The 16,230-nt window shown below is 43.0% G+C and overlaps 1 protein-coding gene across 4 annotated transcripts in view; it reads left to right on the forward strand.

Annotated features, from left to right (window-relative positions):
• Positions 1-10,102: 10,102 nt before the first annotated feature.
• The window catches only part of GPR155 (G protein-coupled receptor 155), a 43,772-nt gene continuing 37,644 nt past the window's right edge, over positions 10,103-16,230 (forward strand). For 2 of the 4 annotated variants that reach the window (XM_078327374.1, XM_078327373.1), the window contains exons 1-3: positions 10,103-10,338; positions 13,848-14,128; positions 14,986-15,482. In XM_078327374.1, the coding sequence (XP_078183500.1) occupies positions 15,017-15,482 (466 nt within the window). In that variant the 5' untranslated portion in view covers positions 10,103-10,338; positions 13,848-14,128; positions 14,986-15,016. The remainder of the gene's footprint in view (positions 10,339-13,847; positions 14,129-14,985; positions 15,483-16,230) is intronic. The other 2 variants (XM_017973400.4, XM_008998679.5) reach the window with 1 other exon arrangement.

The raw sequence follows: 16,230 nt of genomic DNA on the forward strand, positions 1-16,230 counted from the left end.
CATCTGCAGAATCTGGCGGAAAAAATACAGACCTTGGACCTGATTCCTGTGCCATCGATTGAGTAAAGTCTGGCTGGGCACTGGCATTTTATATTTTAAAATATAATTTTTAAAAAGTATATTCCCCAGGTGATTCTGGTGTGAAGCTCCAGTTGAGAACTACTGTGACAGACCTTTTGGATTCTTGACTGTGTTCGGCTTTCTGCAGAATGCTCTGTAACAGCCCTCCATCCTTATGACTGTGCTCGCCCCCTTGTTCTTCCATCTGTTTGCTCACTCAGCCTTCCTAGGTTCTTCAGCAATAACCCATACATGCAAATCATGTTCAACAAATACTATGTGGAGCAAGCAGCTAGCCTGGTAGCACCAAGTCGCTAGCATGTAGTAACAATGAAATGAGAGGACTGAGGTGGTGAGAAAATGCTGAGAAAGAGAAAGAAAGATGGAGAACCTGGAAGCACATGAAGCCTAAAAGAGGAAACAAGGGGCTGGGTGCGATGGCTCACGTCTGTAATCCTAGCACTTTGGGAGGCTGAGGCGGGGGAATCACCTGAGGTCAGGAGTTCAAGACCAGCCTAACCAACATGGAGAAACCCTGACTCTACTAAAATTCCAAAATGAGCTGGGCATGGTGGTGCATGCTTGTAATCCCAGTTACTCTGGAGGCTGAGGCAGGAGAATCGCTTGAACCTGGCAGGTGGAGGTTGCAGTGAGCCGAGATTGAGTCATTGCACTCCAGCCTAGGCAACAACAGTGAAACTTCATCTCAAAAAAGAAAAAAGAGGAAACAAGGAATGGGAGCAGATGCATAAACCCTGACCCTCTTCCCTTTATCCAGCCTGTAGTATTCCCTGCACCAGCTGTCTCCTTAGCAACAGCTTCCCATTGGTTGCCAGCCTCAATGGGACGGACGCAAACCTTCTGTTACTTCCCTTTCTGAGAGCTGAGGAGATAACTGCCTCTTCTTCAGTTCATTCGCTATTACTCTTACTGATGTTCTACACTGTTGGGAATGTCTAGCTATTCCCATGAAGGCTTTTTCCTCTTGAACCTTCACACAGGCTAAGTTCTCTGTAACAGAGCTCATGCTCCTTCCGTGCTTACCACCCTCAGAAGTTAACAGGGAATCCAGACAAATTTGTTTCGGGCAAACATCACCTACATACTCTAATTTTTGACACTCGTGGCTGGATGGGGGAGATTAAAGTGGTTATGAAGAGAGATTCAGACAGGGACTTCGGAATTTCACTGGGATGTCTGCTTGTGGTTTGATTTCTAAAAACTGCTACAATTGCCCTCAGATTTGATTTTCTTTGTCTCTAAGATAAATGATGTATTCACTGTGGCAAATTTTGGGCTGAAATTTTCAATACCAGTTCTTGGTTTGACAAAGACTATTGGGTTAAAACAGTAACAACAAAAATTTTTTGACCAGCCACTGACACAATATATGAAATGAAATTTTTAAGAATCCTCTAGGAATTTGTCTTTTTTTTTTTTCTCCTAGAGTCAAGGTCTCACTCTGTCACCCAGGCTGCAGTGCAGTGATGTAATTAGAGCTCCCTGCAGCCTCAAATTCCTGGGCTCAAACAATCCTCCTGCTTCAGCCTCTCAAGTAGCTGGGACACAGGCATGTACTCCCACACCAGGCTAATTATTTTATTTTTTGTGGAGATGGAAGCTCACTTTGTTGCCCAGGCTGGTCTTGAATTCCTGGGCTCCAGCAATCCTCCTGCTTGGCCTCCCAAAGTGCTGGGATTACAGGTGTGAGCCACTGTGCCTGGCCGCAAGTTTTAACATTACTGTAAACATCTTACTGTTTCCAAAATATGTAAGTATAATAAACCTATGTGAGAGGGTTTGAGTTAGGCCACTTGGACCTATAATAGATCAGACTTAATATAGTTAATTATGCTATTAGCTATAGTCTATAGAAACCTAGACCTCAATTCACACTGCACTGAGAAGCACAGTTTTATCAACGTTATTCTCCAAGAGCAACAATCTCCAATCTAGTGCCCAGACCTCTTTGTGAATAGGCCTAGTGAATGCTCTTGTGGTTCAGAAGTCTTGTTTCCTTTCCTGCCTCAACTTTTTGGAAAGGTCTAAGGAAAGACTGCATAAGAGTTAATTAAGGTAAAGAAAAGTCTAAATAACGTTTGGAATTCTGAGAACATTTAAATATTTGTAGAATTAACTAATGGAACAATATCATATTTAGTCTATGTAATACCAATGATGAGTCCCCATGATTTATTCTGTTTCAGCCACAGTCATTTATAAAAATAATCTGGTTCCGGCCAGGCCCAGTGGCTCACTCATGTAATCCCAGCACTTTGAGAGGCCGAGGTGGGTGGATCACGAGGTCAGGAGATCAACACCATCCTGGCCAACATGGTGAAACCCCATTTCTACTAAAATACAAAAAATTTGCTGATTTGATGGTATGCAGTTGTAGTCCCAGCTACTTGGGAGGCTAAGGCAGGGGAATCACTTGAACCCAGGAGGCGGAGATTGCCGCGAGCTGAGATTACGCCACCGTACTTTGGCCTGGTGACAGAGCAAGACTCCATCTCAAAAAAAAAAAAAAAAAAAAAAAAGTTATCTGGTTCCTCTGCTTCCACACAGACAGTTGAGTTTTGATACTTCTTTTCCATCAGTTACTTTTGTTGGTAGCTGAAAGAAGCAGTGTAAGAAAGAGCAGGGGAGTTGGCGTAGTGGGTCAGGCCTGTAATCCCAGCACTTTGGGAAGCTGAAGTGGGCAAATCACTTGGGCCCAGAAGTTCCAGGCCAGCTTGGCTGACATGAAAAAACCCCATCTCTACAAAAAATAATAACAATAATGATACAAAAAGTAGCCAAGTAGCCGAGTGCGGTAATGCATGCCTGTGGTCCCAGCTACTCGGGAGGCTGAGGTGGGAGGATGGCTTGAGCCTGGGGGGTCCAGACTGCATTGAGCTGTGATGGTGCCACTGCACTCCAGCCTGAGCAAAAGACAGAGTAGGACTCTGTCTAAAGAAAACAAAAAATAAGAAAACAGGTGTTTTTGTTTTGAGTGATTCTCTAAATATAGATGCATCACCAACTTATTTAGCTCTATTGTAAGAGTTAAGGCAACAAAAGTTCCTCAAGTTTCTACCTTCTATTCTACCAAATAGTGTTCTGACGTTGGGGAGACTATAGCAATCAACACAGACAGAGGACCTGCCCCTTCAAGGAGGAAGGGAGACTGGAACCCCTGAAAAATCTCCTCTGCTAAAAGAATGCATCTGAGGTATGTGCTTAACTGTTGTGCTGAGGATGTGACAGCCTTTTTTTGAGCTAGCTATTTACTCGAAAATGTTTTAACTAGAATGAGCTAAAAACCTTCTTAATTTAAAGTCAAGATTAAATCTGAGATTTCTCCACTTCCTATTTATATTTTACAATGTTGGTTAGTTTTAGTTTTTCACCTTATGCATTATTCAAGTAGAAAGTACTCTGCACAGTTATAAGGTTCTTTTTTTAAAGGCTACCTATTAAATAAAATCGTTAGCCCATTTTTAAATGAACAAATTAGGAGTAGGAACAAGTGTACTTTTTTTTCATCTTCATGTTCTTGATCTCTAATCTAACTCTTTTTTTAAAAAGTGGTCAAAACAAAACTACAAGTTTCAAGAAGCTAAGTCTTGAAACAGATTGGGGGGAAGAGCCAAAAGTTACAGTGCTTCTATTGTATGGTTTTTGCAGCCTATCTTATCTAAGTCACTGATTTAACTTTCAGTTTCATAACATAACTCTGGTTTCATTGCTTCTCTGCTTAATTTTTTTTTTTCGAGACAGTCTTGTTCTGTGGCCCCTGAGCTGGAATACAATGGTGTGATCTCAGCTCACCACAACCTCAGCCTCCAGAGTCGAAGCAATTCTCCTGCCTCAGCCTCCGCAGAATCTGGGATTACAGACACACACCACTGTGCCCAGCTAATTTTTGTATTTTTAATAGACACAGGGTGTCACCGTGTTGGCCAGGCTGGTCTCAAACTCCTGACCTCAGTGATCCACCCACCGTGGCCTCCCAAAGTACTGAAATGACAGGCGTGAGCCACCATGCCCAGCCTCTGCTTAACTTCCTAAGTGCGGGCCTAGACAAAAGCCTCTGCCCATTTAATCACATTTGAGCCTTTCTTGAGGTCAATAACGAGATCAATAGCCACGTGAGATGTTTAGGTTCCACTTTCCTCTATTACTTTTGTGAGAATATATCTGCTTTTGTAGCAGATTGAAAGAGAAAAAAAGCTATTATATGTTTATGCACATGTACACACATATATGTATGTTAAAAATAATATTCAAGTTTTTATCTGGACAGATCAGAAATAATTATTTCATTCTAGCTTTTATAATCACAAAAAAGTCAACAATTTGGGGGAATATTTATTTCTTTATTTATTTGAGACAAAGTCTCGTTCTGTCACCCAGACTGTAGTGCAATGGCGCAATCTCAGCTCACTGCAACCTTTGCCTCCATGGTTCAGGCAATTTGCCTGCCTCAGTCTCTAGAGTAGCTGGTATTACAGGCTCATGCCTGGCTAATTTTTGCATTTTCAGTAAAGACAGGTTTCACCCTGTTAGCCAGGCTGGTTTTGAACTCCTGGCCTCTTGTGATCTGCCCACCCCTGCCTTCCAAAGTGCTGGGATTACAGGCATGAACCACTGTGTCTGGCCTGGGGCAATATTTAAATAAGGCTATAAAACTAGGTCAAGTGAAAAGCTGGAAACAAGAAATGCAGTTACTATAAAAGCACTTTGTCACAGTTGCTTGTATTGAATATTTCCCACAGTTACAATTCAACTTCCTAGATAGCTGATAGGCAATTATGTTTTATTCAATAATTCACAAACCATATACGGAATACCTACCATATGTCAGGGAAAGCACTATTCTAAATGCTGAGAATACAAAGATCAACAAAAGCAAGGCCTTTGTCTTCTCTAAGGTCATAGGCTTCATCACATCTGTGCTCTTAAATCATTCTATGTTATGGGTGGATTTTGTATATCTGCCTGGTCTAATACATGAAAATGGTTTTAAAATTTGTTTTAGAAGATTTCCATATAGCCAAAATACTACTTTGTATGTTAATTTTATCAAGAAAAAGGGAAACTTTTCTGCACAGAAGAGAACTTTTAAATCATGTATATTCTTACCACTCAGAGATAATTACTGTTGTATTTTCCTATAGCATTTTTTTCTATGCATTTGATTTTAAGTGATAGAAAACTCAACTCAAACTTGTTCAAACGATGAAGAAAACCTGATAGGTACACATGAATGAAGACTCCACAGGCAGATCGGTGAGGCTGCTTCAGGTGGGGCTTGATCCCACAACTCAATATGTCACCAAGGTCCCTGTTTATTTCCTTCTCTCTGCTGTGCCTACCTTGGTCTCTGCACCATTGTAAGGCTAGCTTTTCTTACAGTTCTAAAATGGCTGTGCGCCTCTCTCTCTTGTCTAGCAAGAAAGAACATCGGCATTGTCTACAAATGTCCTGAGAATGATTCAGCTGAGCTACCCTAGGATCAGTGCCCACTCTGACAAAGGATTCAGTGCAAAGGGATAAAATATACTGATTGGAGAGCCTGGGTCAGTTACATCACCTCTGAAGGGAGAGTGAAGTCAGCTTCTCTGGAAACATGTGAATCCCTAAGGAGAAAATGATGCTGTTGGGAAGGGGAAGGGGAGTTTTAAAGAAACTAAAAGTTTTAAAACAAAATTTGGCATCATATTAGACATGTTCAAACAGCACATTTTAAGTCACTCTCTTTCATTTTTCTGTTCTTTCCTCAACTTTGATTAGACTTTATAGATGGCCCAGTTTCATTCTACTTTTCAAGGAAGATAATTAATTCTCAGAGTTTCACTAGGGAATATGTAATAGGCATTAAAAATGATGATATAAATCTATCCATATGAATATAATTGTTTATAGTTAATATATTGTTAAATGAAAAGTTACTAAACATTGTGTATAAAAACCATATTATAATCCTATTTTTCTTAATCTCTATTTGCACAAAATGATACATATACTGTATAATGTTAAATAAGTTATACATAAGAATGATTTTTACTTTCTTCGTTCCTTTCTGTATTAACTGAATATGTTATCATTGTTATTTATTACTTTCATAGAAGGAAACGTAAGCACTACTTCATTTTGGAAAAAATAAAATTCACCAGGAATCCACATGTACATCATATTGCCTCAACATATATCCTACATGACCTTTGTCATTGTATCAAACCATTTGATTTGTTTCTCCTGTCAATTTTCTGGCCAGGCGAGGTGGCTCACACCTGTAATCCTAGCACTTTGGGAGGCCGAAGCAGGAGGCTGAGATAGGCGGATCGTGAGGTCAGGAGTTCAAGACCAGCCTGACCAACATAGTGAAACCCTGTCTCTTTTTTTTAAGATGGAGTCTCACTCTGTTGCCAGGCTAGAGTGCAGTGGTGCAATCTCGGCTCACTGCAACCTCCACCTCTCGGGTTCAAGCACTTCTCCTGCCTCGGCCTCCCAAGCAGCTGGGACTACAGGTGTACACCACCATACCCAGCTAATTTTTAAATTTTTAGTAGAGACAGGGTTTCACCATGTTGGCCAGGATAGTCCCCATCTCTTGACCTTGCGATCCACCAAGAGGTGGAGACCATCCTGGCCAACATGGTGAAACCCCTTCTCTACTAAAAATACAAAAATTAGCTGGGCATGATGGTGTGCACCTGTAGTCCCAGCTACTTGGGGGCTAAGGCAGGAGAACTGCTTGAACCTGGGAGGCACGGGTTGCAGGGAGCTGAGATCGTGCCACTGCACTCTGGCCTGGGCAACAGAGCGAGATTCCACCTAAAAAAAAAAAAGAAAAAGGAAGTTATGATTGATTTACAGTTTTCCCTCCATTATTCTGCATTACTTTTAACTCTTCTTCCTTTCTTCCAGTTAATAGTATAGAATAAGTTGGCATTTCTGTCACCCAGGCTGGAGTGCAATGGCACAATCTCAGCTCACTGCAACCCGTGCCTTCCGGGTTCAAGCAATTCTCCTGTCTCAGCCTCCATGGTTACAGGCGCACATGGTTACAGGTACGCACCACCATGCCCAACTAATTTTGTACCGTAACTTACATTTCCAGGCCTCTCTTCCAGTATTCCCCTAATAATCAATGTTCAATAAGTATTTATTTAATTGAATTAATCTTCATAGTTTCCGAACAAAAATCCTTTTAGCCTTGAGATAATTGAGATATTCAGATTTTTTTTAGTAGTCAGATTCAAGGGAAACAAAGAAGGCAGTTAAAGTGAGCAAAGAAGATAGAGAACAGAGAAGCAAAGAGAACCAGAGCAGGAATGCGTGCCTTTTATAATTTCAATTTCCGCTCATTTTCTCCTGCTAAGTTTCAGATCCTTTAACCTACCCTTAGCTTACTGTAATTTTTTTAGTAAACCACACAGTTTTGTATCTTTCCACTAAGTTGGCTGAGATGATAGGAAGACACTGAAATTGTCATACAGAGAAATTTTTAAGATAGAAAGCAAAATAAAAGGGTTTAAAGGACAAATGCTGAGGATATCTTAAGTGGGATCAGATATAAATATTTTTAAATTTGAAATAATTTTTATTTCAAAAGGCTAACTCAACTGCAGGATTTATTCAGGTTTCAAAGTGGAGCCCTATATTTAGCACACTGTAACTATATAGGTTTGTTGTCTGATGCCCAAGCCAAGTTAATACACTGGGACACCAGGTTGCAGAAGAGAAAGAGGTTTAATCAAACACAGATGGGCGGAAACCTCAAACCTGTCACCAGGAGGACTTTGAGGCTCAAGTTCTTAAAGGTTTTGGAGTGGTTTGAAGTGTGGAGATCATTAGTTAATTCGTCGAAGAGTACGGGGCAAAGTACCAGGACAGGGAGTTTAAAACTCATGCTGATTACCTTCTGCGGGGTGGGGGTGGGGCACGGGGAAGGGTCTTCAAGCTGTTGGGCATCAGCTGTTTCGTGGAATTTGGGGTCTGAAAAACATCTTAAGCAATTCTTAAAAGCCTTATGACTCTAATGTCAGAAATCCTAACTATAGGAACAACGGGGATGCAAATGTGCTATCTAGCGCTACCTGACTTTTGGGTACAAGGAAGTGGGTCAAAGTGTAGCCTAATTAATGCTTAATTATATTTGTCCAGAATTCTTATAAATCCTGTGAGAATAGTTTCAATACCTTTATTTCAAGAAGCTTTGGAAGTTTTCCATCAATACAACCAGTTTCCTTTCGGTATGCTGAAAGGATATGCATCTAATTCCCCACCCGCGCCCCGTAATAGAATAGAAGCAGTCATGGACAGGGCCCTGATTCTAAAGCAAGCCCAGGGCTAAGGGTTTACATTTTAATCTCCTGATTTAGGAAGGTCAAGGTCACTCTTCTCGGTGAGGGTGGAATGCAGGATTTTGACCCAGGTCTGATTCTAAGTCCTTGTGTAGGGCACGTTGGGAGCCAGATGTAAGGCTGAGTGCCCCTCAGGGTCGTGGGGGTGAGCCTTATGCTGTGCTGAGGCGCAGGATCCAAGAAATAAAGAGACGGGACACAGAAGCACAAGAAAAATGCAGCTGGGCTGGGGGGGTGCGGGCATGCCACCTATAAGCAGAGTCAGGCGAGGCCCCGAATGTCCAGAAGCATGAGTATTTATTGTGTATAGGTTAGAGGGCAGGGCAGTGAGTGAAATCATCTTTAAGGATAGTGATAGCATCGTGAGCAATAAAAGATGGGGTCCACCCCAATTAGGTCACCTAGGCCAGGAGGTGGACAGTGCACAGCAAGGGGCCTGTTCCCATGAAGGCAAGGGCTGTGCGCAGTAAGGGATCCACCCCCATTAGGTCACCGAGGTTTGAAGGTGGGCCGTGCGCAGTGAAGACAGTGCAGTGTGCAATACTTCTATCTATGGACAAACTACTTCTAAGAAGATTTATAGGAGGATGCTTTAAGTCACACAGCAGTGACAAAGCTATGTCACCTTCTGGCACCTTCTGGCAGCTTCCAAGGGGTTCTATGGGAAGATGCTTTTCAAGCAGCACAGTAGCAAGAGCTGATAAAGTTCACCGTCACCAAGGTGGATTGCCGTTCTGAGGGCAGCCTTCCACAAGAACTGGAGCAAGGTCCTACAACGCCTTTATCAGGAGGAGTGGCTTTCGCCCCAAGCCTGCCATACGGCGGGTATCTTTACGATACTAAGCTGCTGCCTGGGCCATGGATTCTTGTCCTGGTATAACCGTTTTTCCCTTAAATCATGCTCTGCACTATGTCTGCTCTAGGCATTCCTCTGATTATAAGTGGCTTATTCCTTAATTCATGCTCTGTACTGTGTCCACTCTAGGCATTCCTCTGATTATGAATTAAGATATAATTATAGGTATATATGTAGGGAAATATTCTTTAGGAACTCATACTATCAACTATTATATGATTATATAGAGAGGATTCTATAAAGGGATTCTTCAAGCCCTATTTCTATAAACTAATATATGATTATGTAAAGGATTATATAAAAGGAAATAACTGAGTAGTAACACTGTAAAGTGAGATATTCCTCAAGCCCTAACTGTGCCAGGCTTCTGCTTAGCTCTCATTCCTTGGTGCCTATATGGGGGGTTACCCACATCCTTGCTTTAAAACTCTATGCTATAAAAAGTTCTGGGCTAACCAGGAAGGAAACGGGCAGATCACAAGGAATTGGGGTTAAGCGGAAAGACAAGCCCGCTCTGTATCTGAACTTAGGAAGAGAAAAAAAGAGGATGGATACCCACGCAGCGGCTGCCATTTTGTGGGAGCCGGGAGGCCGGAAGTCCCCCCCCTCCGCCCCAATATCCCAGCTGGGCGGCTCCCAGACGGCGGGCGGGAGGTGGGGGCAGGGACTGAAGCAGAGTTGGGGAACCTGTGGTTCCAAGGCCCTAGGCTGTGGGTGGGGCTTGAGGGCGGGACGGGGACTCTGGCCTCAAGGCTCGGGGGCTGTGGGCGGGACGCGGGGCGGGGCGGGGCCCGTCTGGCGTGAGGTTCAGGGCTGGGGGCGGGCCCTGAGGGAGGGCAGGGGCGGGGCCTCGCGGCCGGCGAGGTGCTGAGCTGACAGGGCCGCAGCGGCTAACCCCACCTCACTTTATCAGAACGTGCTTGAGCTGCTGCACCTGGCACCCCGCACCCGGCACCCGGCTGCAATCGGCAAAGAGGGCTGGGCGCGGGAGATGACAAGTGGTCTCCTCCCTGCTCAGTCCTCTGCGAGCACCTTCTCCTCCTGACCCCGAGGTTGCAGACGAAGCAGGTGAGATGGGCTCCTGAAGCGCGGATCTGCCGGGTCCTGTCTCTGTCTTGCGGGCACGGGGTACCCCTACCCCTGCCCCTCGGGCCTGGGCATGTGGTCTGCGCCCCGGCCCCGCGACCCGTTGTCTGGACCTGCTGTCTGTGCTCCGCAGCGCCTGCCTTTGGAATGTGTGAGATCACCAGGGAAGGCTCGCGCGGGGGAAGGGGTGTCTCGTCCCCTCCAGAGATAGGACTGCCATCCCTAGTTTGGGAAGCTCCTCACTGCCTGGGCATCCACCCTGTCATTCTTAGACTCTTCCCTTTATCCTAAGGGTACCCTTGGTATCTGGCCCTCCTGAAGTCTTCTTCCCAGGCACCTAGAGCATTGCGCCAAATTTTCTCCCTTACCTATTTTTGGGCTATGCTAGTTACCATGACGTGGTTCCCATGCTCTGGGAAGACGAGCGACCACCTTTTTCGTACCTGAAGCACAGACCCCTGGCTGCCTTTTCACTTCCACTGCTGCCTTTCCAGGCATTGGCTGGCAGCTGTTCTCCGAGCAGCCTGTTTAGTTAGGAACTCTCTGCGCCCCTCATCTTGGAGTGCCACAGTCTGTCTCTGCAGAAGAGGCAAGGAGGCAGTGCTCAGCCGTCGCTACACTGGGTCTCTAGGGAGGACATTTGGTCCCCTGCAAGTAGGTGGGAGTGGGTGAATGGTGTGACTGTTGATGTTGAAGAGTGTTTTAATAGTACCACGCTGTATTGCACTTATCCCACGGGATAAAGGATATTGGCTGTTTGAGAAATAGCCTGAGAGTTTCAAGCTTTCTCTATGAAGTTAGGCAACGCTCTCCTTCCCCCCACCCCCCATTTTCACTTAATAGCAGGTATTTACGATATCAATCGTTCATTTATGTGATCTAAGCCAAATATGACGCGGCCAGAAGCGGTTTGTAAGTACCGCAGCATTTCTCCAGAGGGTGCCTCAGCGAGTGGTCTTTTATTGTGAACGTGTTTGTTCTGTACAAGCTTTGTTTTTATAGATGAAAAGGCTAGATGTAATTTTTTTTAAACTTCCTTTGCTCTGGTTCCTGTTCATTTTAAAATATGCTTTAGAAAGCATATTATCTTCCCGTTTAAAAAAGATTAGGATGAGATGAAACTGTTTAAGTCGTTTTCATTATTTTGACTTTCCCTCAGCAGGTATTTCTTTTATAATATTGAAAAACATTAAAAGAAACTTCATGGGGAGAGGCAGATAACTTTTTTTTTTTTTTTTTTTACATTTTCAATGAATTGAAAGTTAAACGTGGACATTGCTACAACTATTTGACCATCACCCTGAGAAAAATGAAGATCGCTGCCTTCACTGTTAACCATTGACAATCAACCCAAATTAAATTCAGCTTGGCTTAATTGTTGGGTATAAAGCAAAAACTGATGAATTTATGATGCATCCCATCTCTCTTTTTTTAGTTGGTCGATCTTTTACCTGGTATGTTTGAGGAACTAACGTGTTTGCTTTTTTATCATTATTAGTAGTAAGACAACAGTTCCTAATGCAATTGCTGTCATTTCTTGAAGGCCTACTTCAAAAATATAAAATATTCTATCCACACAATATCTCTCTAAGAAGGTTTTGTTTGTTTGAGACACGGTCTTACTCAGGCTGGAGTGCAGTGGCGTGATCATGGCCCACTGCAGAAACCTCCTAGGCTCAGGTGATCCTCCCACCTCAGCCTCTCGGGTAGCTGGGACAACAGGCACACAAGACTATGCTCAGCTAATTTTTTGTAGAGACTGGGGTTTTGCCATGTTAGCCAGGCTGGTCTCAAACTCCTGTGCTTACACAATCCACCTGCCTGGGCCTCCCAAAATGCTGGGATTACAGGTGTGAGCTGCTATGCCCGGCCTCTCTAAGGAAGTTTTTACTCTCATTTTACGGTTGAGGAAAAAAAGGTTCAGAAAGCCTAAGTAACTTAGGAGTTGATAAGCCATAAAGCCCTGAATCGGTTTGACTCTCCACTGAACTTCTACTAGTCTAGTTAAAATTGTTGGTTAGAAAGATTATTGGAATGCATTGACATGCTCGTGTGGTACAAGTAAGGACATGTAAGCAGAATGAGTTATTAATACTCCAGGCACTTTTAAAAGTGGACTAAAGGCCGGGCACGGTGGCTCAAGCCTGTAATCCCAGCACTTTGGGAGGCCGAGGGGGGTGGATCACGAGGTCTACAGATCAAGACCATCCTGGTCAACATGGTGAAACCCCGTCTCTACTAAATATACAAAAAATTAACTGGGCATGGTGGCGTGTGCCTGTAATCCCAACTACTCAGGAGGCTGAGTCAGGAGAATTGCCTGAACCCAGGAGGCGGAGGTTGCAGTGAGCTGAGATCACACCATTGCACTCCAGCCTGGGTAACAAGAGGGAAACTCCGTCTCAAAAAAAAAAAAAAAAAAAAAAAGTAGACTAAAGACTAGACTAACCGATTACCTTCTTCTTTAGCACTGCATTTCCAAGTACACACTTTCTTAACGGCTCCAAATGTTTAACGCCTTTGTTTAATTGTATACCAGCTCTTATTTTCAAGTATTGGTGTTTGTACCAACCGGTAGCTTTTTCAGGATATAATTTGATGCTTATTTGGTAAACTTCAAGTATGTGAGTGTTGCAGGTTTCATGTAGTATATTGACCACTCCTATCTAATCCTAGTAGAAAAATACTTGTCCTAATCAGGATAAAATATAAGGTTTTTAAATGGTTCTGTTTACACAAGGGTAGCACAGAGAAAATTCCCTTATACCCCCGCCAGGTGTCAGTTGGTGGTGATCTCTGGGCTGCCATCTAAGTCTTTTTAATGTGATGTAGATGTTTGAGAACTTAACCTGAGCATTGTAAATTTCCAGAAGCTGAGCTTTTTATTTTCTGCCTTATATATGTCTACTTTAGATGGTAAACCCAGAATAATCACTTAGATATTGACAGTTGTCATTATATTAATTTCAAGATACTAAAAAAGCTGATTAGTTTTAGAGTTATCCTGACCTCATGTTCATTGTGTTCCTGGCAGCAAGAGGGAGTCTGATAATTATTGTACTATTCACTTAAATAATTTGTTCCATGCTTTAGCATTTTTTGAACCTTTTTAGAACATTTTACAAAATATTTTGTATCTTTTTTTTTTTTTAAGGTGGGGTTTCACTATGACAGGCAGACTGGTCTTGAACTCCTGCCCTCAGGTGATCCACCCACCACAGCCTCCCAAAATGCTGGGGTTACAGGCGTGAGCCACCTCGCCCGGCTTTGTAACATTTTATGAACACCTTTAGACACATTTTATGTTATTAGTTCTGTTGCTATAGTGAAAAACTTAGAATACTTTATCATTCAGAAAAAAAAATTCTGTCCATGAACTAAATAGTGCCTGAAAGAGAACATTGATCCATGAAAGGGTAAAAGGTTTATTTAAGTGTAAGTTATTATAGTTATTCATTAAAAATATTTTTTTTCTGTCTCTTGTGTGCCAGGTACTGTCCTAGATGTTAGAAACACAACAGTGAGCAAAAACATGCATAGTTCCTGCTTCCACAACACTTGAGTGAACTGTATGTGCAAAGTCCCTGTGGCACAAAGGTACTGTGGGGCCAGTGTATGTGACTGGTATAGAACGAACTAAAGGTATATTGGTGGGATGTTATCATTTTTTCTCTCTCATATTCTACCAAAAGTTATATTTAACTCTGGTTAAATGATGACTGTTCCAGATGTGATTAAAGACTTCAGTTGAATAATCTCAAGTCCTCATGTGGTAGGTATTACTATTATTGCCATTTTACAGGTGAAGAAGGGATGTACAGAAAAGTTAAAGTTAATTGGTTCAGGTTGGGCACGGTGGCTCATGCCTATAATCCCAGCACTGTGGGAGGCTGAGGCAGGCAGATCACCTGAGGTCAGGGGTTCAAGACCAGCCTGGGCAACATGGTGAAACCTCATCTCTACAAAAGTAGAAAAATTAGCCAGGGGTGGTGGCACACAGATTGCTTCAACCCAGGAGGCAGAGGTGGCACTAAGCCGAGATTGTACCACTGTACTCCAGCCTGGGCAACAAAGCAAGACCCTGTCTTTAAAAAAAAAAAAAAAAAAAAAGTTAATTGATTTAAAGTTGATTAGTGATGCTCTACTATACTCTTCTTCCCATCCTATACTCAAGTATGACCACAGGCTAGAAAGGACTCTCTGGTCCCTGGGTGACTCTTCAGTGTAGCCTTGAGAACTTCTGAAATTTCCAGAGAATTTAGATGCAGGGGGATATTCAGCAGAGACTGTGAGCCCAATGCCCTTCACCAGATGGAGCTCAATTGTTGGAGAGAAACACTGGCAAGAACCACAGCATCACTGAAGCTCTAATATTTGTGGATCTTATTTTACTTATGTCTAATATTGAATATAGAACAGCAACATAAATATTTTGAGCTGACCTGCCTTTGAGGGTGAAGCGATTATTGTTAGCAACTCCCCACTTTTTTTGCCATTGTATTTTCCCTGGTGGTAGTTGAAGAAAGTATATATATTTATTTGACCATTTAATAACTAAATGGCCAGTGTATTTTTTCAACTAGAATTCTTATTGATGGCCATACTGAATCTTTCTTCCTTTCTTTCCAGAGATCTGGTTGGAGTTGGAGGGTGAGAGAAAATGAATTCTTTTTCCAGTTTACCTGCAGAGAACTTACCCATTGCAGTCAATATGACCAAGACTTTGCCTACGGCAGTAACCCATGGATTTAATTCCACTAACGACCCACCTTCAATGTCAATTACAAGGCTTTTTCCAGCCTTACTGGAATGCTTTGGCATTGTCCTTTGTGGCTACATAGCAGGAAGGGCCAATGTCATAACATCCACACAGGCCAAAGGGCTGGGAAATTTTGTCTCCAGATTTGCACTTCCAGCTTTATTATTCAAAAACATGGTTGTACTTAATTTTTCCAATGTGGATTGGTCCTTCCTATATAGTATCTTAATTGCCAAAGCCTCTGTATTTTTCATTGTATGTGTATTAACCTTATTGGTTGCCAGTCCTGACAGTAGATTTAGCAAAGCTGGACTATTCCCTATTTTTGCTACACAAAGTAATGACTTTGCATTGGGATACCCTATAGGTAAGTTATTTTTTATTTTTCAAGTGTTTTATAAATTCAATTTTAATTTGTTTAGGTATTTGTTAGTGACAGAGTCTTACTCTTATATCTAAGAAGTTTTTCGGCCGGGCATGGTGGCTCACGCCTATAATTCCAGCACTTTGGGTGGCCGAGGTGGGTGGATCACCTGAGGTCTGGAGTTCAAGACCAGCATGACCAACATGGAGAAACCTTGTCTCCACTACAAATATAAAAATTGACTGGGCGTGGTGGCACATGCCTGTAATCCCAGCTACTCAGGAGGCTGAGGCAGGAGAATCACTTGAACCCTGGAGGTAGAGGTTGCAGTGAGCCGAGATGGCACCATTGCACTCCACCCTGGGCAACAAGAGTGAAACTCCATCTCATTAAAAAAAAAAAAGAGTTTGGCCGGGTGCGGTGGCTCATGCCTGTAATCCCAGCACTTTGGGAGGCCGAGGTGGGCAGATCATGAGGTCAAGAGATTGAGACCATCCTGGCCAACCTGGTGAAACCCCGTCTCTACTAAAATTACAAAAATTAGCTGGGCGTGGTGGCAGGCACTTGTAGTCCCAGCTACTCGGGAGGCTGAGGCAGGAGAATTGCTTGAACCCAGGAGGTGGAGGTTGCAGTGAGCTGAGAGATTGCACCACTGCACTCAAGCCTGGTGCCTGGCGACGGAGTGAGACTCTGTCTCAAAAAAAAAAGGTTTTCATTTTTTTCTGAAATATGTCTTAGTATGAATCATAGT

This window comes from Callithrix jacchus, chromosome 6 (genome assembly GCF_049354715.1).
Source record: "Callithrix jacchus isolate 240 chromosome 6, calJac240_pri, whole genome shotgun sequence".
Classification (NCBI taxonomy): Eukaryota; Metazoa; Chordata; class Mammalia; order Primates; family Cebidae; genus Callithrix; species Callithrix jacchus.